Consider the following 22,330-nt stretch of genomic DNA (forward strand, 5'->3'; position numbering starts at 1 on the left):
TTGTACTGTCAAATGTACATGTACTGTAAAGTTGACACAGAGTCCTGAACAACTATATCACTATAGTTAAAGCAGAGGGTATAAAAAGAAAGCCAGACAAATGTTAGCTGGGTGGAAAGCCGTGGCTAGTCTTAGCTAAATATAAAACTAAATGCAATTCTTGATTTTTCTTGCAGGGAGGCAGCAGCTTAATTCAGTTATGATGTGAAAAAAATGAAACTCCTGCTATAGCCAACTAGCCTAGCATAGTAGCAATAACTTCCATCTCAGCTTTTGACACTAGTGGAATTCATGTGATTTAATGTGATTAAAATACCTCTAAACATATTCCATATTTAAATGTCGTAAATCTTGGTAATTCTATTTACATAACCAAATGATGCAGTGGTTAAATCTAATCATAAAGCAAAAACAACTAGCCGCCTGCTAAAGCTAACTAGCTTAACAAAATAGCAGTAACTGCCATCTTTGCTTAAGCTGCTAAATTCCTGCTAACGGTAACGGCTTAGTGTAATGCACACAAGATGTGGTCACAGTTTTGTTAATAGCATATTTACTTAATGGGATATCAGCTGTATGTATTCTAGCTCTTGATGCAGATTTATTTTAAGTTTTGAGAGACTTTTATCCGGTCTCTGTGGACTATTATTTTGATGTTATACCTAAACACGTCGGTAGGTGGCAGCAGGACGTTGTGCAGCTGATTTGAACCCTGCTTCGTGCTCTTGTTGACTCTCCAATCTGCTACGGAATTAGCAGCTACAGGCTAACGATACCATGTCTGCTCATTTGCCCATTTCAGCAGGTTAGTGTCATGTGTGGGCATGCAAAGCATGTAAGAATTGTATGTATTTCAATTCATTTCGGTTGGCTTATAAGTAACTTTAGAGTCGTGTTTATTCACTTTTGTGCCTGGGACTTGCAACATTAGCAGAGTAGAAGCTAACTTCACTTTCAGCTTTTGACGAGTGAAAACCATGCGATTTGCTGTAGTTTGGCTACCTATAAATCACATATTTAAGCGTATTTGATCGCAGATTAATGCATTTATTATTGCTTATATTCATGGTAGTTATGTTTGTTATTCCACGTAACTAAATGGGGCAGTAGCTACCTTAAATCATGATCTGCATCTCAGAAATCTCTCAAATGTAAATGTTGTAAATTGCAGATTAATTCACTGTTGAACAGTAAACAGACACTAGCTGCACTAGATACATGTGATCCCTATAACCAAGGAGTAAACCAGATGCTCTTGCAATACTCAAATGTATTTTCATAGTTCAAACTAGTTCAAATGGACGAGAAAGGTGAAAAAGTTGGTAGATTGTGTTTTCCCTAAAGTTTGTCCAAAGGCAGAGCACTACTAAGATGTATGAATACAAGTAAGGCATTAGAATATCTCTATCTGTTAGGCCGGACAGCTTGAAAACGTTTCTTGTGTTATTAATCTTTCTTTGTGGATCAGGATAGATAGGTATTTGCCTTATAGTCATGAAAAACTGAATTCATATTTTGTGCTCCATAAAAAAGGTGTGATATAAGGTAAGGGCTGCTGTAGAGTTCAAAAGTTTCAGTAACATACAAATATTCTGAAAACATGACTGACTCCTCTTTTCATCTTTTCAGTCTACACACATAAACACAGTTATTGAGAACGTCAGATAAATTCAAACTTGTCCTCACTCTCTCTCTCTGCGAGGTCATGTCCAAGTGCATGCTAAATCATCCTGTACAAACCTTCATATTTACGGTGGTATGGGCTTACTTGACATTTGACCTTTTGTTGGTGGATAGATCATTGGATTTAAATAGCTTGAAGATGTGTTTAATGAGAGAAGAAGCAACAAAAATGAGTCTTAAATACAATATTTATCTATTTATTTAGATTTCCTTGGGGTCAGTAGAGAAGAATACATGTCAGGTTTGCTTCTCATCAAAGCTTCATGTGTTTGCCTCAACAAATAACAACAAGACAAGTGTAAAGAAGAAGAAATATATAAATAAACGCGGAGAAAGCCTTTTGAAACTAAACTCAAAAGTTTGATACAGCTTCCCTGTCCATGATGCCTTTGAAAAACGGGCAGGCTGCTGAAAAGAAAGTAGTAAATAAATAAATAATAATAATAAAAAGCACAGACAACATAAATTATTAACATTAGACTGAAAACTGATGTTCAAGATGCTTTTTCGTCTTCCTTTCAGCTCTCTCTCCGCCCTTCATTTCAAAACAGTGGATGTATTTTTGAGTGGTGATGGGTGAGGTGTACGCAGCTCAAGCAAGTTATTTGAAATTCTTTTGTTTTCTAGCCGCACCATTTTCATTGTCGTTGCCATTAACTATGTAATTGTGCAGATGCAGCTCCTGACCCATATCTGTTTTCTCAAACTGTTTGTATTCTGCTACTGATAAAAGTTTGCTTTCCATTCTCCCTCTGCAGCAGCACAGTGGTGTCTTTGAATGTTGAGTAACAGCTCAGATGAAAGGAATCCTAACAGATATTATGGAGTAAATGTCAGGGTTTGCGCTTTTATCAATCATTCTTGGATGTGAATCTGGTAAGAATGAGTCATATTGAAAAGTTTTGTTCCTATTTGTGCACAATTTTAAGTTTTATCGTATCCTTGATTTAACAATGTAAATCTAAAGTTGAACACAGTCCTTTAAAAATCTACTAAAGCTTCTTGATACTTTTACCTGAATAAATTTGAGGAAATTCACCAGAAATGGTTTTAATAGTCAAAAGAATTTCAGCAGCTCAAAGTAAAAATATTCTGCTCCAAATATAAAATTTTCCAAATCTGCAGTGTGTGACCTACACCTTCTGAAAACAGCAGGTCAATAAAGATTTATTTGCAGCGCCCCTAAGTTTGTCTGTGCAACATCGGCCCAGCCTTTATCCTTAGAGCCTAAATTCAGATAAGCAGGATGCAAAAATAATGATATAAAAGAAACTTAAAGAAGAGCAACAGTGGAAAGATCCTTCTTTTAGTATTTAGATTATTATTGCACTTCATAAGTTAGCAGCTTATGGAGAAGATTTAAAAAACAAACAGAGATTAAATTCATTTCTTCAGAGTACAAACAAGCAGTCACTTAATCAATTAGTCAGTTGACATTCCTAGAAACATAATTATTACAATTTTAGTGGTCGAATAATCTTCCAAATGGTTTTTCAAGTAAAAATAGTGTAAAAATGCTTCATACAGTCAGGTTCCAGCTTCTTAAGTGGCAGGATTTACTGCTTCTGTTTGTATTATATAACAGTAAACTGAATAACTTTGGATACTGGACAAAGCAAAACACTGAAGACATTACTTTGGGTTTTGCCTGAATGCCCACACCATTGAAACTCACAGTTTTGAACATTTTTTGTTACAAATTTGTTGTCATTTTTTCAGACTTGTCAAAGCTCCTCAAAACCACAGAAGAAAATATACAACCTGATTTCACATGATGAATAGCACTAAAGTAATAACAAGTAAGACATATATAGTTGCAGTGTAAACAGTAAATAGCTGTAAAGTGCACTAAGTGAAAGTGTTCAGTGATTGACAAACAAATAAGACAGTACAAGTATCACAGTGAGAAACTCATACGCGTTTGAATTAAAATGCAGAATCAAATCCATGTTTATAAGAAAGCTCTGTTTGTTCAAAGATGAGTGGACAAGCTACATTTTCTTGTTTGCTTTACAGTATGAAGCTGAGATCTGAGAGTAGTATACAGTTGTTTGAGGATTCATACCCAATCCTTTGTGGTGTATGGTGTTTCTAGTAAAGACAATCACTCAGTAAAGACAAGTTTTGATCTCTGAATCTTGTTCTGTTTTTTTCTGAACCTACAGAGGCTAACAGGAGCAGCTATGGTCTACTTAAGAAGGATTTAAAGTAAGTCCTTTTCTTTGTGTCCCTCCTTCTCTCTATAGATATTTTTTTCTAAACAGAATCAAAGTGAAGACTCTGGTCTCAGCCAACTGTCTGACTTGTTGAAATAAAACATTCCTGTTCAACCTGCAGCCACCTGAAATTGTCCTGAATGGGGGAGAGAGGGAGGCCGGAGAGAAATATTATGACATGTCGGCGCTCCAAATGGATTATGTTTCAATATCAGTCAGGACACAGAAACAGAGAGGTGGAAGGAGAGAGTGCATGTGTTGGATGCAGATGGTTTTAAATTGCTGCCTTTGTTTTCAATCAGGCATGAAGCATTCACTTTCCTTATCTTTCAGACAATGCGCGGTGGGCTGATGTTCTGGGTAAATGAACTGTCTGTATATCCCTCACCCGCCGCTCCCTCTGCCTCCTTGTTTTCACTTCCTTCTCAAGGTTGAGATGTTGGTACACTGACTGTGAAGCCTGAGCTGCTCAGGCGTCTCCCACTTTGCTGCTCTGCACACCCAGATGCCTCTGGGGGTGCAATTACCAATCCTCACATGCAATCGAGGTTGGCCATGCATATGATCCCTTTTGCTTTCACTGTTGTTTCTGTGTGTTTTTTCTGCCTTTTTTCAGCATTATTAGCAATGACACACTGTGAGGTATTTGCAGGTAGAGGAGTTAATAGCTCAGGTCTTTACAGAGACACCTGTCTAACTTGAGCAGCTGATTGCGTCGGCCCTTAGTCCATTTAACTTTGTAGCAGCTCAGTTTTTGAATGCACCTCTTTGTGTGTGATGTCTCTGTCTTCCAGCAGTTTCAGCTGCAGTGTGTGTTTCTGTGCAGGGGATCTCTCCCAAAAGTATCACAACCAGACAGGTTAGACCTTCTCACTCTGCTCTCCACCTGCCACTCACACAAACACAATCTATGCTTCAGATTTCTGTAATGTTTAAGATAAAAGACAACAAAAGTTCACACCCAGCATTGAATGCATGTCTTTTTAGTGCAGTGAACATAAACTAAGAAATGCAAGGACACGATAAAAACAATCATCATCGTCAAAAACTGATGTCAGTGAACGGCTCAGTTCATAAAGGAAGGAGGTCAAGTTGTTTCTTGTATCTTTTAATACTGGATATCTGATTATATCAAGTCTAATTTGATATTTTCTTTATTGTATTTTGGTTCAGTGTTTCCCCAAATCCAGCTGCACAGTGAAGACTGTTCTAATCTGATAGCCAAATTAAATAAGTAAAAGTAGAAATACTGTAATATGAAAATACTCATATCACAAGTAAAGGTAAAAGTGTCGTAAATGTCACTAAAGTAGAGTTATGTACAAGTATTATCAGCAGAATGTACTTAAAGTACCAATAGTATTTGCTCTGAAGATTGGTACTTACTGGAGTAAATATACTTAGTTACATTCCACCTCTGCAGTGCCTCGAGATGCAAGGGTTAATGTTGTAGCTACATATGGCTACAACCCTGCTAATGTACAGTAATAACTCCAGTTTGGAGCCTTAAAATGTGTTGCAAAAATGTAGTACTTTATCTAAAATATGACTATCACACCACATTTTGCTTGAGATGCATGATTATGAGTTAAAAGCAGCAGGTGGAAACTGAAATAGTTTCCCCCTGCTGTCAGGTAGTTTGTAAGCAGCGCATGGAAAACCCTTTGGCAAAGTGCAACTCTCCTGCGCGTGGGTCATCGCAGCTTTAAGAGCCAGAGGAAAATAACCGGCCCTGCCCTCCATCATCCTCTCATCCCGCTGACCTCTGCGTACGGTATAGTATACTTACTGCACATACGGGGGGGGTAGAAAAGAGAATGATTGCATATCTGAAGGCATCAAGAGAGCAGATATGGATGGCAGAGGAGTGACATGGTTGGACACATCTTTGCTTTCTTATTAGTGAGGGCCTGTACGGACACTTTTGGCTTTTTTTTATGGGGCCATGATGAAACCCCTCTTCGTGCATCTGCGGAAAATGGCCAGGGGAAATCACAGATGAGAATCACTCAAAGACAGGGAGATGTCAACAGGCCCATAATGATAGCTGATGGCCCCAGAACACTCTCCCCTTTTCCCTCTCAGCCTTACCTGCCCAAGTTGCACTACACTAGAAAACATAATTAGAGGTAAAACAGAGAGACGGAAGCTTTATCTCTGTGTTTTCTGTAAGCAATGCTCTTTGTTTTATACATCTGGGAGTCGTTTTTTTCCCTTCCCAATCTCTCTTTCACTTCATGGAGAGAGGGAGGAGGAGGAGGAGAGCTCCCTCTGTGAGATGCCAAGGTGCTCCCAGTCCATTGTGCTGCTGGCTGTCAGGTTAAATTAGGGAGTACAGGCTCCGTGAGTGTAAAAAAATCAATACTTGATGGAAGATTGCTCCCCGGAAAATCTGTTTTGATTCCAGGATTAATTCTTGACCAAAGGCTCCAGCAAAATGACATGCCATTAGCCTGAAAATGAACACATTCTGCAGTGGAAATTGGATGGAAATGTGTCAGGTGATTGCCCTGGCTGGTTGTTTTGACTCTTTGAGCGAGGGGGACTGAAGGTGTGGCTGCCGCGAATGAGGCCTCCGGGCCGACTCCATTTCCAGAACAGAGACAACTCCACCGTGGCCTCCGGGTATTCTCAAGGCCATTGTTGTCCAGCAGCTGCAAATGCATTCCACCAAGGTGAAATGCATTCGCCCGCCGTTCTGGCCTCTCCTGTGTTTTCCATAAAGCATGGCATGAAGAAAGAGAAAAATCTGAAAATAAAACAAGGATTTTTTTCTACCCTCTCCCTCTGTCTCTACTCAACAGTGAGAAGAAGGGAGGTGAGATGCATTATTGATGAGTGAATAATGTGTTTGTCATGACGGATGACATTTTCTTGTTTGAAAACTTAAACAGGAAGCTGTAAAGATGCACCGGACAGTGATTTGAACAGCCGGAGCATTCAGGCTGCACTAAACATTTGTATGAATGCTCAAGTGTTTCACAGAAAAGAAACAACACAAAACATGATTTCTGACACAAACATGTTTACTCACTGAAACGTTGGATTTATTTATTTGAGAAGGCTTTTATTTTTTGTCTAAAACATGGATGTGTCTTCAGAGTGGTGATGTTTTAGTAACTGTTGTGTCTCCTGATTGTTATCTTTTCATAAAATGAGTTACTAAGCCAGTTTTAAGCTTTAAGACACTACAATTTTAAAGATAATTCAATGCATTTGTGCTTATTTATTTTAGCTTAAGACATGGTGGAATTGTCTGACACCATGTTCAATCCTTAAATGTATCTAGAAACCTAAAAATCACAAAGTATAGAGATGACATAGTTTTCACTGTACAGCAGTGATACAGTATATTCCATGTTTCATTTAAAGCTTTTAAACTTTTCTTTTCTTGGCATCATGAGTTTTTTTTTTTCTTTCATTGAAAAGCATTTTAAAAACTTTGCATCTAAAGCCACCACCTGGAAGCTAACATAGAATAATGTGTGTTTTATGTGTTGTCAGGATGCTGAAAATAAACAGTGAGACAGAAACAAAAAGACACGAGGAGACATTAATAACTAATTACAGAGAGTTATGAGGAAAAATATGATGATGAGTGTTAAAGTGATGATGTATGTAAACACAGATGAACTCTGATTCCTGTGGATGTTTGGTGGTTGTGAGTCTTTGTGGACCACAGTCAGTTTTACAGTGAGGCTTTAGCGCCCCCTCCAGGATTTAAACAAATACTGTAATTGTTATAATTACTGTAATGTGGCGACGGCAGTACACGCCACAGCTTCTCATTCATACATCAACACCGGTAGTGTTGTTAAGCAAAGTACAAATTAATATTATAGTGGGTACTGGAAAGGGACATTAATCAATTTTATGTTTCTTTTACCAACATTTACAAGGGACTTAAGTCTTTGGACACATTTTAGAATTTATGCAAGAAAAAAGAGACTGAATAACATGCGCTGTTTCTTTTGCTACAATGGGCATGCATGGTATTTATCCACAATTAAAATGAGATTTTAAATGAAAGATGTGGACAAAAAAGCCAAGAAATAATCAGTTTTTTAAATGATTATAATTTTATCTTTAAAATAAGCGTAAATCAGTGGACTTCAATAGATATAATGGACATCCCTGGCTTGTACAAAGCTGGCACGTGTTTTTGTATGAATGTTAGAAATCGTATTTTCTCTTTAAGTCGCAGGATGATGACGTCATGCCGCTAGTTAAACGTTGCTGCTGCTGAGGCGGCGGTGTTGTTGAACGACTTGGTGTACAAATGCGACTAAAACGTCTATAATAGTCTTTGAAACAGGATCTTATTTTGAACTAACGATGTCTTGGGTTAAAGCTGTGTCTTACAGCGGTGAGGATGTCTTCGACGAGAATGTGGACGATCTTTATCTTCAGAGTAAAGAGTGGAGCTCCAACATGAGGAAGAGAGTCAGGGTGAGGCTAACTTAGCTCAACATGTCTTGTTTTGCTCATTAATTTACCCAAAATATGTAACGTAGTGGGTGAATAGAAGTAGTTAAATGCAGCTCACAATCCTCCAAGTAATAATGTTGGTAACAGAGCTGTATTTAGTGTGGAAACGTGAGCGTTTCCTCCTCTAACTGTTGATGTGGGTGTTACGGACAGGATGGTTATGTGGACGGAGTTGATGCCGGGGAAGAGGCCTCACTTCAGGCTGGTTTTCAACCTGGGCTTCAGGGAAGGAGCAGCTCAGACTGTGGCTGTGGGTCGTCTCAAAGGAATCACGAGGTAAACAATCATATAAGTCATCACATATATCATTTGATCAACAAGTAGTTTCCTACATCCCAACGTTACAATCTCTCAACACTTAACATTCAGTCTAACACCTTAAAGATATTCAGTTTAACATCATTAGAGAAAAAAAACAGCAGCAAACTGTCACAGTAGAGAAACTGGAAGCAACAAATGTTTGGCATTTTTGCTTGAAAAACAACAACTCTCTTGGATACATAGACAAAGTACTTTATTAATCCTAAAGGGACTGAACAGTTTGTGTCTGTCGTTCAGAATAGGGGACAGACAGCCTCTCATATGATTTATTTTCCTCATAATTATTTGTTTTGGAAAAACATACGTAGTCTGAACAGATCTCTTGTGGCGGGTGAAAAGCCACTCAAGATAAATCCCAAGATAAAATGTCTCAAGGTGTATAACTGAACAGGAAAGAAATAATATCTACCACTTTATGCCTGTAGAAAATCCTTCAGGTGAAAGAATCTAAAAGGGGAAATCACTCTTTGGTTAAACTGCTCACAATTCATGTTCAAGCCAAGGCCACAGCTGCTTCATTTTAAAGGGGTCTCAAGCCAAAAACCAGATACATGGCGTTACAGCTGGCATTTTCAAGCTGTAAACTCATGTATGTGCAGTACCTGCTACACAGTGAGATGTATAGCATATTGTTTTGATTCCATCCAAATTAGGAGTGAGTGATAAGATCACTTGGTTAAAAAAAAATGAAGAAAAATCATTAGAAATATCAACATGATCACTATCAATTTCAAATTTCTCAATACTAAGGCAGTACCTTACTTTGAAAAACATGTTTTTACTACAGAAACTAAGAAGCTAAATATCTTTAAAGTTCAATGTTGTCAGCTTTCAGAAACTTTGCCTGAATTAAGTATTTTCTAATCTGGAAAGATTAGGTTTTAAATAGTTCAAAAGTTGTTACTATTTTGAATCTGTCATCAAGATAGACTGAAAGAGTGTGTTAAATATATGATCAAATATTTGAGGATTTAGATGTATTTAAAATCTTTAAAATGATCTTTGTGATATTCCCCTGTAAAGATTTCATTCTCTTTCTTGCACAGAAACATCATGAGTCTCTTTTGTCCTAGCCATTATTGAAGTCTCTTTTATGTCCAGCAGATGCCAGTCCCAGTCACTTCTCTGTGCCATTGTCTCTGACACAGTTGCCTCTTTGTGTCTCTCATCACAGCGCTATATGGTGTTGGTGCCAGATGGAGCATCCGGAAAACCCCATTCCAGCCTCTGTGACTGAGCTCCTGCAGCAGGTTTCACAGCACGAAGACAGAATCACAGACGGCATCAAGAAAGCCTTGGAGAATCCTCCCCCCAGCGTGAGTGACGTCTCAGAGAGCATGGAGGACCTTGAGGTGGAGCAGGCAGATGGAGGCTGCAGCGGAGAGGGATGTGGAGAGACAGACTGCTGCAGGAGAGGAGAAAAAATGGACCTGGACGTCCCTCACCAGCCACAAAGGCTGTGTTCAGCGTCCACTAGCTCTGATGGTCTAAACGTCCTCCTGCAGCGCTGTGTGGATGTAGTGACAGAGCTCGGACTGCCGCAGGAGCTCATCAGTCACATACAGGAGCTGAGGAACATGTAGCGACTGACGATCAGGGACCAAAATCACAGCAGGTTGGAAGGAGGATGATACATGATACTTGAACAGGCACATGAGCTATGAAACAAGACAGGTTTAAGTGTCCAATGAAGAACTTTTTAGGTATATAATGTAAAATATATATATATTTCAGTATTTTAAGAATGTTTGAAAATAAAGATGGATTTACTATATTTTACTGCATCTCTGTTTCACATTTATTTCATCACCCACTGAAAATGCAAAATAAATATATATTACTCCTTATTTATTATTGATAATGGATATTTAATTTGTAACCATTAAGAATTTCCATTAAAATCAATTTGATTAATCTGATATCAAGGGAAAGTCTTTGACCTTTTCATAACATTTGTTAGTAGTATACAAATATTTATTAAATGGTTTCTGTCACATGATAATGTAATACAACAGATATGAGGACATTTTTAGTGTTTCTAAATGTACACTGTCAACAATTGTAACTTCTATGAAGACATATCATCACAACAGTGTTTCATCATGTTTTTCATTCATTAGTCTGTTTATACAGTAGCCTCCATTCATGGGTGTCCACAGGAGGAGTTATAATTGTTGACAAAAAATGATAAACACTCATTTCTACTTCAAACACACAATAAAAAATAACTTAAATTACCATTTTTTTGCCAATATTATGCCATATCTACACTATATATAAAGTGTTACAGCTGACCATTTCTATTATTAATTCAAATTGTACAATCTTTTAAATGGTGAAATATTTTTGTTTGATAAGTTACTAGTTTCTGTTTTGTTAATCCGTTAACTAAGTGTGCATCGTCACCAAAATACACCGATCTCAATCAATCTACCCTGATGTAGTCTAGTTTCCGTGGAGCCCTTGAACGCAGCAAATTCTCGGCGCGCACGAGTATGACGTCATGCGCTCGGCACTGAGCCGTGACCCTGCTGCTCTGGCTAAGCTAAGGGTTCGTACCAACAGATGTCCCGCAGAAAACACAGTAAATAACCGATTTTTATTAAATGTGCCGCATTAAACGTTAACGGCCCAGTTAGAAGAAAAGGTAGCCACTGTGGCGGCGGTGTTTCTCATGAGCGGCGGTCACTCCTGTAGCAGCTCATGTGTGTGTTTTAAGTTTACCGCAGCTAGCTGGCTAGCTAACTTCAGCTTGTTTTCCAGCTAACCAAAAGTGAAACAGGAACAAGAGCTACATGAGTGAATTCTTGTGGAGTTCGTCTTCAATTAAATTCACCCGAGGTATGTGTTTCTCATTACCAGGAGGTTAACACGGCGGCGACAGGTGAAATGTGCTGTTACTTCCTTGTTTTTATGTTGTTTAATGGGGTGTAGCCATGATTTAAAATCGTAGAAACACCGAATCCTGTGACATGATTAGGAGTTTTAGCCATGCTGCTACTGCAACATCATCTTTATCAAACAGTACCACATGCTGTATTTGGATAGGTGTTACCAATAGCATTTATATGGGGTCATAAAATTTGATAGCTGTTTACCAGATGATGTGACTATTTGGCATTTCGATACAGTAAACAGTCACAATTTTCTGTACTATCTACCATCTGTACTATCTCAACTGTGCAATGTCACAATAGTTGGCCACTTTCTTATAGTTAATGCTTTAATAACATTTAATCTGTAAGTCACAAACCATTAAATTTGACGGTTGATTTGTTTGTTGATCGCCTGAAAATTAATTAGCAGCATTTTTGATAATTGATGCATTATCTCAGTCATTTTTTCAGGTGATGATTTCTGGTTCCAACTTCTCAAATGTGCTTTTCTTTAACATGCATCATTGTACATCACTGTACATTTGAAAATGTCTCTTTGGGAATCCACGATAGGTATTTTTCCCTTATTATCTGACTGATAAATGTTGTCAATAATTATTCATTCAGTGGTGTTTTATCGTTTGCTCTTAGGTATTGTCCTTATTACCACACGTAAACATGGTTGCTTCCCGGCTTTAGCAGTAGCCTGACCCTCTTCATCATGGAGTCCTGAAATCTTCGGGCTTCAGCGACTCATCAGGTCGCTCGTGGTTCTTTTGGACCGGAGGTCAACGTTCAGCCTACAACCTGCTGTCTGACTTCCCGGGCAAGAGCAGATGGGGAATTGCTGCTGCTGGCACACTGAGAGTCCCTGTGGCAGTGTGGAGGAAACAAGTGGTTTACTGACAGCTGAAGCAAAGGCCACGGTGCCTACAGGTGAAACAGTTGTGGAGGGCACATGTGGTCCAGATGGAGATGATGAAGTGAGGTGAGACAACAGTTTCCTTTTTAGGAAACAACTTCTGTTCTTCTGTTTTTTGTTGTTTTTTTGTAAACTTGTGTTACCTTGTTGTTTGATTTCATAGTATTATCATATGGAAACCTAAAGGGGGAAAAATCTAACTCTGTGTGAGGGGGCTTGGGCCAGAATGATGACCTGAACTTTCCATGTAGCTCTGACTTGAAGTGGCGAAGATCATATGAATCATCAATTAGTATAATGTCCCTCACCAAACACCTTGAATCCCCTTAGGCTTACACACACCTACTGTTTGTGGATCTTGGCACAGCTTTTAATATATTTTGAATGTAAATCCCTGTATTTTATTTTTAAAAAACCTGTTGTACTGTTAGTTCTGGTGCCCCTATAGCTCAGATTATACACCCATCCTCAGCCTATTGCTTCTTAAAACTCCACTGAAATAGGGAGATATCTTGTGCTAATTGTGAGGAAGACTGAGGAGATGGTAGTTGATCCAGACCGACACCTATATGTCTATAGCAAACTGTTGTATATGTACATTGTGTTTTTTTTCTTCCTCTTTTTAAGCAATGATAATCAAGTAGTATATTTTGAAAATTTTCAGTAATATATTGAGTTACAGTTATTGTGACCACATAAAATACGGGCCGTACCTTAACAATTCACATGCTAATTAACTGCAACTAGACTGGCTGGTGGAGGTTTACTAGTTTGTCAGACTGGCATTACCAAAGTGTTAGAACTGACTCAGTAAATACAGAAGACAAGTCAACACTGAAACGTTTATTAATAAAGTGCATCAGTTTTTATTTTCTGTGTCTGTGGAAATAATGCATTTAAAACGTTGTTGTTTTTTACCGGGGCAAACATTTCATGAGTGCGGACAGAAAATACACAAATATGGGACGACAATAATACCTTTTAAAGCTGTAATGTAGTGACTTTTAGATTTCCCCTGAAGGTTTGCGTAGGTGGTACTATGTGAAATTACAAGATGGGACTGAGGGACTTCCCAGAGGTCTTTAAAGGTTTCAGGATGAGGAAATTTTGTTTGTCATATCACACAAAGTGATAACACCTACAATACAGAAAATGACTTGCAACATTTTGCTGCAAAATCTTATCTGTGGTCATGTATCTACTTGGGGTTCCTGGTTATGAAAAGGGCTTTTACTCAGCACTTAGCTTTACTCATTTAATTTAGGGTGTTTCTGCTTTATTATGTGACATTATTGGTCTGTGCTGTGCCACTCAGGAAAACACCCAATGAGCCCAATATAAAGGTGGAGGAAAAGACTGAGTCTGTGCTGGTGAAGCAGAGTCCTGAGAATGGAGAGACAGAGCCCAACAATACTCAAGAGAATGGACCCTTGAAGAAGGAAAGCATTCAAACAGCAACGCCTTCTCCCTGCAAAGGGTTTGAACTCAAAGAAAACTCCACCAGAGCACAAGATGAAACTATGAAGGAACCTCCAGACAACAGTGGACAAGCTGAACCTCAGCAGTGCACTTTAAACTGGGAGGTTTTTCCAGAAACAAAATATGTGGCACTTGAAGAAGAAAATCCAGCTTCTGTGCAGGAGAAAATCCCTGATGGCATCTCGCAAACAGCCGAGTCAGTCCACGCCGAAAAGCCTTCCCATACTGAAACAACCACAACAACAGAGCACATTACAGCGAGCGTTTCTCACGATGATGAGGAGGAAGCAGGCTCCGAGGTTACTGTTGACAATGCTGTAGTCGAGCCATCAGGGGAGTTTTCTCAGAATAATGAAGTGTTGCCGGTGCCAAACACTCCGCCGCCTGCCTCTGTGGTCAGTCAGGAGATCAGCAAAGAGGCTCAGAGCTGGTAAGTCACATGACAAGTCAAAATTCAATTTAAAACAAATACTTGTAGCCAGAACTGGCAGATATATAAGTATTTTACGTCATTCTTGTTGCATTGTTGTAAATATTTGTCCTAATTATGTCTAAGTCAACAATATAAAGCCAATTACTCTTTTGATTAATCGATCCATCAGTTTCTAAAATGTTAGAAAATTGTTTTTAAAAATGCCTGTTATAAATTCTTACAGACATTGGTGACATCTTTAAATGCCCAGAACCCAAAGATATTCAGTTCAGCAAATATTTGACATTTTCACTTTTAAAACATCTTAAAAACATTTATTAGTTGATCATCACCACAGTTGCTCATTAATTTCTTGTCAGACAGACTAATCATTGCAGCTCCTGTCACACTCTTTTTTTTTTTCCCTGTCACTTGCTGTACCAAGGTCACCATCCTTTTAATCATTATCTCTTTTATATCTATGATTGACTGAGGCCATTGAGTTCAATGCTGCAAAATCAAGTAATAAAGAAAGACTGCTTTATGGCAGTACTGGATTTGGAGAATTTTAGCAAAACTGCTTTGTTAAGTAATTTATACACTAGTCTGATAAGTTCTATGAATTGTTCATCTGTTGAATTTCCAGAAAATGTAGTGAATATATATATATATATGAAAAAAACTTAAATGGATGACTCTTTAATGCTCACACTTACCTTTGAGCAGCCAGTGGAGTACATTATTTTCTGTTTTTCTCCTGTCATCCTGTGTCCAGTGCTGTGACCGAGGATTCAGACAATGGGAGATGTTCAGTGTGCAAGCACGCCAGTCCTGAAGTCACAAAAAGCCATGATGTCTCTGAGTCTTCTCCTGGACCAGAGCCCACAGGACTGAACCACAGTGGTGAGGAGCAAGACTCTGCCAACTCTGTCAGGGAGTCAGAAACCACAGCTCCGGCAGACGCCAGTGCGAGGTCAGTCGGTTCAGTGTTTGTGATATCAAAACAAGACACTTGTTTACAAAGTGTGTGAGAGATTGTGTTGGTCTCATTGTGACCACTAGGGGGCGTAAAGACACCACAGCTTGTTGAATTAGTAAAGTCGTTCGTGTTTTGCATTGCTTATCTCTACTCTTTTACCTTTTTCAATATTTGTACACGTCTGATTGTATGCAAAGCAGGAAAATTAACAGAAATGTGTCACTGTCCAGCTCAAAGTCTGATCAGAATGAAAAACCAGATTCTGAGTCTTCGGCCATAAGCTTGAAGGAGGTCGCGTCCTCAGGGAATGTCAAACAGGATACTGGGGAGGAAACGATGCTCAGAGTGCAGGATAAAGATGGAGACGTTTCCAAAGGGAAGGAGGAAGACATGATGAAGGACGAGGCGGAGAACACTCCCTCAGAGACTGAGCCTCAGGCTGGGAAAGATGCTGAGGTTCAGGAGGTGACTGGAAAAGAGGAGCAGGTGGCAGAGAGCACAGCTGCCAATGTCAAGGTTGAAGTGGAAAAGGAAGACTCTGCTGAAGACGACCTGGAGAACAGGTTTGTAAAGCTCATTTTTGGTCCTGAATTTAATTTCAACATCATCATCAACATGTGTGGCAACGTCAACTCTGTTCATCTTCAGCTTGCAAAGATTTCATCCCCAGAGACACTGAAAAACAGTGGATGTGTTATTGGTTGTAATTTCTGTGTATGCAATACTGGTACACCACACCGTAACCACTAAGAATACACAGTTCTCTGGAGAATGAGAGAAAACATGAGAAAATAGAAACTTATTATGTAGATATTTTGGCATTTATTGTCATGGTGTGGAATGTGAGCCAACACCAAAACCAACAATGTGCTAGTCTGTCTGTCTTGCACTCTCTGTCCTGTCTGTGGCTCTCACTCCAAGGCCACTGGTTTCTACTGAATGAGTCACACATGTAGAGTTCATTTATATATATTTTTTATAATTGAAAAAATGGTAAATAAACCCTCAAAATACCTGTGAACTGCATTTAGCAAATGTTACTCAAAGATGAGCAAATAACTGTTTTAATCTGTAGATTAATATACACGTGATGCTGTAGTTTTTACAGCACCAGGAGTGTTGTGTGTGGGATTAATGCAAAACAGACAATGTGTTTATGATCATTTAAGAATCTGTCACCTAGTGTGACTCTTGTGTTCTTAACTTTTTAGATGACAATTGAGGTTGATGGCACAGAGGAGTAAGCTACATCAGGCTTTCTACCTTCTTTAAGTGTTGAACTCATAGGGTTCGTGTCACATGTGTTTTTTTTTTCCTTTTAGTGATGAAGATCTGTACAGAGGAGCCGAGGAGCTGTCAGCATCACAAAATAATAAAGCAGGATCGCTGTCTGCGTTCGAAGCGACACGTTAGTACATCCAAATCACACATCTACATCATTATACTGCATCAGCGATTACAAACAACGCTACTTTTGTTTCATCATGTAAAACCCAGACAATAGTCCTTTTGTTTTGTCCATCTTATCCTCTTGCGGTCCTTTTTCTCTTACTCAGTTTTAAAGGTGGAGGACAGATGCAGTTTGGCCCCAGCGGTGGATATCCTGTCTTACAGCGAGAGAGAGTGGAAAGGAAATACTGCCAAAAGTGCTCTCATTAGAAAGGTTGGTGCCTGTAGCTCCTGGGAAGAAGTGTTTCAGATTAAAGCCAGTTGTTGTTTTTTGTTTTTTGTTTTTTCACATTAATGGCTCAGAGACTTCCTGTGGTGTCCCTGTGTGCTGCTGCAGGGTTATAAAGAGATGTCCCAGAGGTTTGGCAGCTTGAGGAGAGTGAGGGGGGACAACTACTGTGCGCTCAGAGCCACGCTGTTCCAGGTGCTCTCCCACAGCACCCAGCTGCCTGCGTGGCTGCAGGAGGACGACATAACTACGGTAAAATGTTCACTTCTAAAAAATGGTTATCAGTTGACCCTTGGTTAATGCTGCATTCACGCAATGTTGGCAGAATGAGGAGAACAAGAAAAAAAACTATTCTTGTTCCAACTTGGGAGTGTTCATGGATTATTCCAGGATGGTTAGCCTGAGTGCTAACCTTGTGGTCACATGAGATAAACAGCCTAAATTAGCTTCTTCTGTTGTGTTACATGTTTGTTTCCAAGTGAAACCAGATATAAACAAACACCACAGCTAATACAAAACAAGATGAAACAAAAGTATTAGTGGCAAAGCTGGATTTTGATGTAACTAGTTATTTTTCACCAAGTGGGAGATATCGTCGTCGTTTGAAATTCCTGAAGCTACATCACCTTCACTGAAGACTGAATAAAACCCTAAAGAAATCCACCCGGGATTAACAGAAGCATCTTAAAATGAAGGTCACAATTTCTGACACAGGCCATCAGGCTACTGTGTCTGGAAATTAAATGAAAATATGCAGGTGTAGGTAAACCACTTACCTAATGCTAATGTTGCTAATGTTTGCAGCTTACATTAGAGCAGATAAACACATTTGCATAGAGTCAATATTTACACTTATGCACTTGTTTTTTTTTGGGGGGGGGGTTGGACAGATCATAAAAAAGACATCACCCTCTGAACTCTTTAAACATCAGCTTGACAGTCTTTTCTTGCCTAGCTATACAGCAGCAATAAAACAGCAATAAAACAAAACAAAAACAACTCCAGAAAACTAACTTGTCTGTTATCTATGTTTTAATACCATCACTGCGTCAGCTGCTGATTTTATATCTCACTACTTTTATTCTTTGTGCTTACAGCTGCCGAAGCAACTGGAAGCCCAGGAAGGTCTGATAAGTCAGTGGACATTTCCCGGAGAGTGCCTGCAGGGAGATGGGACAGGAGATGTCACCCAGCAGCTAAAAGGCTACATGGAGCTTCTCCGAAATAAGGTACTGGCTGCAGATCTACTCACAGACAAACATACAGTGAGAAAGTATTTTAAAGACCGAGCGGGAAAACCACAGCACTATTTTTATGCCATCCGTGGACACTGAGGGTATTGATATTCATCCACAGGGCTTTTTGGATGTGATTGCTACCACATGTTAAAGGGAGGCAGCTTTCTAAACGCTGCACTGCTCCATCCCTCATGGCTTTTTTCCCCTCTCGTGTCATTAAACCTTGTTATGCTCTAAAGGATTTGGAGGGATAGATGGACCCTCAACCTCAAAGAAACTGTTTCAACTGTTAAAACCACAGAGCCTCTTTACTACAACAGTGTGAGCCCCCGCGCTGAATTTATAGGCAGCCGCTGCCACTGGTAGCTCTGGTGTTTACAGCACACACTTCTTTTTAAAAAAGTCAGAGGCTCTGTTGCTTTAGCTGTGTGCTGGTTCTGTGCCTGGCACTATGGATCACATATAGCTGCACTTGTAGACTCTGCTTAGTGTTATTGTGGTCTGTGCTGGTTTCACACACATACAGGGAATTGGGGAAAATGGGGGGTGGGGTGGGGGGAATCGCCTTACAGTGCAACAGCTCCTCAGTAAATACCAATACTTTGACCAAACAGCCTCAGGAACTGAAGTCAGGAATTAAGTCAGTACCTACACCTCCCTTGTTTACATTCCTGTTTGCATTTCACCGCATCTAAACAACTAAAGATTTGTCAAATAGATAAAATGAATTACGCCTTTGTTTGACTTGACACGACTGCTAACGATAGTCAACGTGTTGAAGTTTAAGTGGATGTTGCAAATAGGGCTGCAACTAATGCTTAATTTTATTATCGATTAATCTGCCAATTATTTTTTCGAGTAATCAATTATTTAGTTTATGAAATGTAAAAAGAATTTCTCCCAAACTCCAAAATTACAGCTTCTAAGCGCTTTTTTGACCAACAAACAGTCCAGAACCTAAACAAAAAATATGCAGCTTACTGTCATAAGAAAGAAAAGCAGCTGGGGTTTGTATTTTAGAAGCTTTACCTGGGTAATATTTGGAATTTTAGCTTGAAAAATGACTGAAACAATTTATCAATTATCAAAATAGCTGCTGAATACTTACATTCATGCCTCTAAGAGAATTTTGATTTGAATTACCACATGATCTTTCCTTTAGTTCCTCTCTTAGGACAGATACGAGAGCCATGACTACTGAATATCCAGAACTATTGAGTAATCTGTGAATTTCCTTTTAATTGATTAGGCTAGAAAATGTCTACATTTTCATAGAAAGCTTTCACAAAGTCTAAAATGATGTGTTCAAATTCCTTATTTTGTCTGAGTGAAAATAGACAGTGAACATGAGCAAATCCTCACACTGTAATCAGCTAAAGTTTTCACTTGATAAATGATTTCACTGATAAACACTTATCAAAATAGTCATTGATTCATGTCATTGATTTCTCCCAGTGGCAGGCAGCAGTGGACTGTTCCTCAGCTGTGGAGCGGCAGCAGCTGTGTGAGCAAGCGTTTCAGGGTGGAGAAGAGGAGCTGGGGCTGCTGGAGGCGCTCAAACTGCTGATGCTGGGCAGAGCGGTGGAGCTGCACGGCTGCATGCAGGGCGGCGGAGATGTGCCACTCTTCTGCTGGCTGCTGTTTGCGCGGGACTCGTCCGACTGCCCGCGCTCCTTCCTCTCCAACCACCTCAGCCACGTGGGCCTCAGCGCTGGGCTGGAGCAGGTAAGAGAAACCTAGGTCTTTTTTAAAAAAAATTTATTTAATGCTCCAACCGCAGACACAACTCGAAACGGCATTTAAAGATTTCACTGAACACGCTGCGCTGGATACATACAATAAATTCTTGGCAGGTAGGGAGCATTTACATCAAACTTTTATGGTTGACAACACTAATTAGAAACTAGCTCCTGGGATTTTCTTGCCCTTTTGAATTCAGCAATAAATTTTTGCTGAATAAACCATGCCGCTCGGTAGTGAACAAAAACAACACGTAATGTTCGATGATGTGGTTGGGCGTGTGACATTCTCATAGTATGAGATCTGAACGGTAAAACATGCCGGTGCTTGTGCTGTTTTTTGTTTTTGAGCTGTAATGTCTGGGCAACATGAGCCTCAGGGGTGAGGAGGTTTCAGGAAGGATGAGCTGCTGAGTGATTTAATTGTTATTTTTACTTTTTCTACTCAAGCTTTTACAGGACAAGGTTTCCACAAAGAAACCCCACCCATAAATATCATGTGCCTGAGCATCTGATTTAACATTTAAGGAAGTGTTAAAGCGCTTTATCCTTAACTCCACCGTAACCGTGCAATTATCTCTCTGCTCTGTGCAGGTGGAGATGTTCCTGCTGGGCTACGCCTTGCAGTGCACCATTCAGGTTTACAGACTGTACAAGGCCGACACGGAGGAGTTCGTCACCTACTACCCAGACGACCATAAGGACGACTGGCCGCTGGTGTGCCTCATCACAGAGGACGATCGCCACTACAATGTACCGGTTGTAGAAGCTGCAGAACTACACAGGGACACACTCCAGCTGCACTCCAGCTGATTGCCACTGCAGAGAAATCTCCTGCCATACAAACAACACTCTCCTCAGGTTGATCAAGATGAATAGATTTACACCAATTTTTAAGGAGTAGCCCGACATTTTGGGAATGATGCTCTGCTTTCCTGCTAAGAGTTAGATGAGAAGGTAACACTCTCATGCAGGCGTGTCTAGAAAAGTACTGAAGTCTTTTTTGCCTGTCATTGTCATTCTCTTTCATCAGACCTCAAGCAAACACTGTCACTACTGCAAGCTACAGTAGCTGGGAAGCCCATCGTCTCTGGCATGAATTGGCCAGTATCAGTGCTGAGACTTCCTTTCCTGGAGACTTGACGTCACTGTGAGGTTAAACTCATGATACAATGTGTTAATAATTGAGCTTTAGAGGTGTTCAGCAGGGTTTCTTACTTTTAGACAGAGGCAGGCTAGCTGTTTCCCTCCGTTTCCAGTCTTTATGCTAAGCTAAACTAACCAACTGCTGTCTGTACATTCATATTTCCTGCACAGACATGAGAGCGGCATCAGTCTTCTCATCTAACTCTAAGAAAGCGAGTGAGTATATTTCCCAAAATGTTGGATTATTTCTTTCAAAATATGCTGATTTTGAGACCTTGTACAAGTTGTGGTTTACACACTTTTGTACACACTGTACTGTATACAGAGTTTTCTATTTGGGCGTGTGTACATATATGTGCATCTAATATTATCTCAGATTCAAATTAGCTTGCAAGGCGTCATTTTGAGTTTCAGTACAGGAAAAAGAAGTTTTCTGATCTACCATTTATGATTTTCTCTAAAAACTCCTGATCAAGCTGCCAAAATCATTAGATATTTGGTGTTTACACTGGAATTTGGGCACTTTGATTTGTATATTAACTTATTTTGTTTTCACTATGTCAGAAAAAAACCTTTTTAAATGAATTAGAATGACCGTCATAAGTGAAACAGCTGAATTAGTCTATGAAGGGTTTGATGATTTATCAGGTTTACACCAGATGACGATCGGAGGACTTGGAAGATTAATCGCAGCCTCTGTGTCAGAGGTGTGATTTGTGATGGTCTGTGTGTGCGTCTGCAAGTGTGTGTGTGTGTGTCAAACTCAATGTGTAACATGTTGCCTTTAACCAAGCTGTTCTGAAGGGGGAAAAAAAAGAAAAACGTGCCAATGTTGCTGCAAATACTGGCAACAGCCCCAACCACCAGCCACTGGAGTCAGTAGAAAAGGCTTGCTTGGTCCTCCATGTTGCCTTAGAAATAATGCACAATAAGAATGAATGTTGGTTATTAGTGATAAGAGGCCATTTCCTTGCCCTAATTACAGAGCAGGTGAAGGTGATAAGTTAACAGTAAAACGTTGATTATGCCATTTGCAGGAATGTTCTTGCACTGTCAGATTTTTGGATGGTGTTTAATTAAAATGGAAGAACAAGTTTTGTAAAAGTATTTTTTTTTCTTTATGAATGAGGTCTCGAGATGAGGTAAACCTGAT

At 39.5% G+C, this 22,330-nt stretch overlaps 2 protein-coding genes and 1 long non-coding RNA gene across 3 annotated transcripts; all 3 read left to right on the forward strand.

Annotated features, from left to right (window-relative positions):
* Positions 1–700: 700 nt before the first annotated feature.
* LOC108895034 (uncharacterized) lies at positions 701–7,697 on the forward strand. Its single transcript, XR_001962896.2, has 4 exons — positions 701–805; positions 3,849–3,891; positions 4,694–4,758; positions 5,534–7,697. It is a non-coding gene; the product is annotated as an uncharacterized LOC108895034 (long non-coding RNA).
* A 406-nt stretch (positions 7,698–8,103) lies between these two features.
* otulina (OTU deubiquitinase with linear linkage specificity a) lies at positions 8,104–10,487 on the forward strand. Its single transcript, XM_018693636.2, is given in 4 exon segments — positions 8,104–8,348; positions 8,541–8,594; positions 8,596–8,663; positions 9,883–10,487. Coding segments are annotated over 4 exon segments (645 nt in total). The 5' UTR covers positions 8,104–8,234; the 3' UTR covers positions 10,292–10,487.
* A 725-nt stretch (positions 10,488–11,212) lies between these two features.
* LOC108895014 (protein IWS1 homolog) lies at positions 11,213–22,281 on the forward strand. Its single transcript, XM_018693666.2, has 11 exons — positions 11,213–11,549; positions 12,236–12,572; positions 13,822–14,415; positions 15,173–15,370; positions 15,607–15,939; positions 16,699–16,784; positions 16,933–17,039; positions 17,163–17,306; positions 18,152–18,283; positions 19,748–20,017; positions 20,626–22,281. The coding sequence occupies exons 2-11, from the start codon at positions 12,421–12,423 to the stop codon at positions 20,842–20,844; spliced, it is 2,235 nt and encodes a 744-aa protein (XP_018549182.1). The 5' UTR covers positions 11,213–11,549; positions 12,236–12,420; the 3' UTR covers positions 20,845–22,281.
* Positions 22,282–22,330: the final 49 nt, after the last annotated feature.

Source organism: Lates calcarifer, linkage group LG24 (assembly GCF_001640805.2).
Source record: "Lates calcarifer isolate ASB-BC8 linkage group LG24, TLL_Latcal_v3, whole genome shotgun sequence".
Lineage (NCBI taxonomy): Eukaryota > Metazoa > Chordata > Actinopteri > Centropomidae > Lates > Lates calcarifer.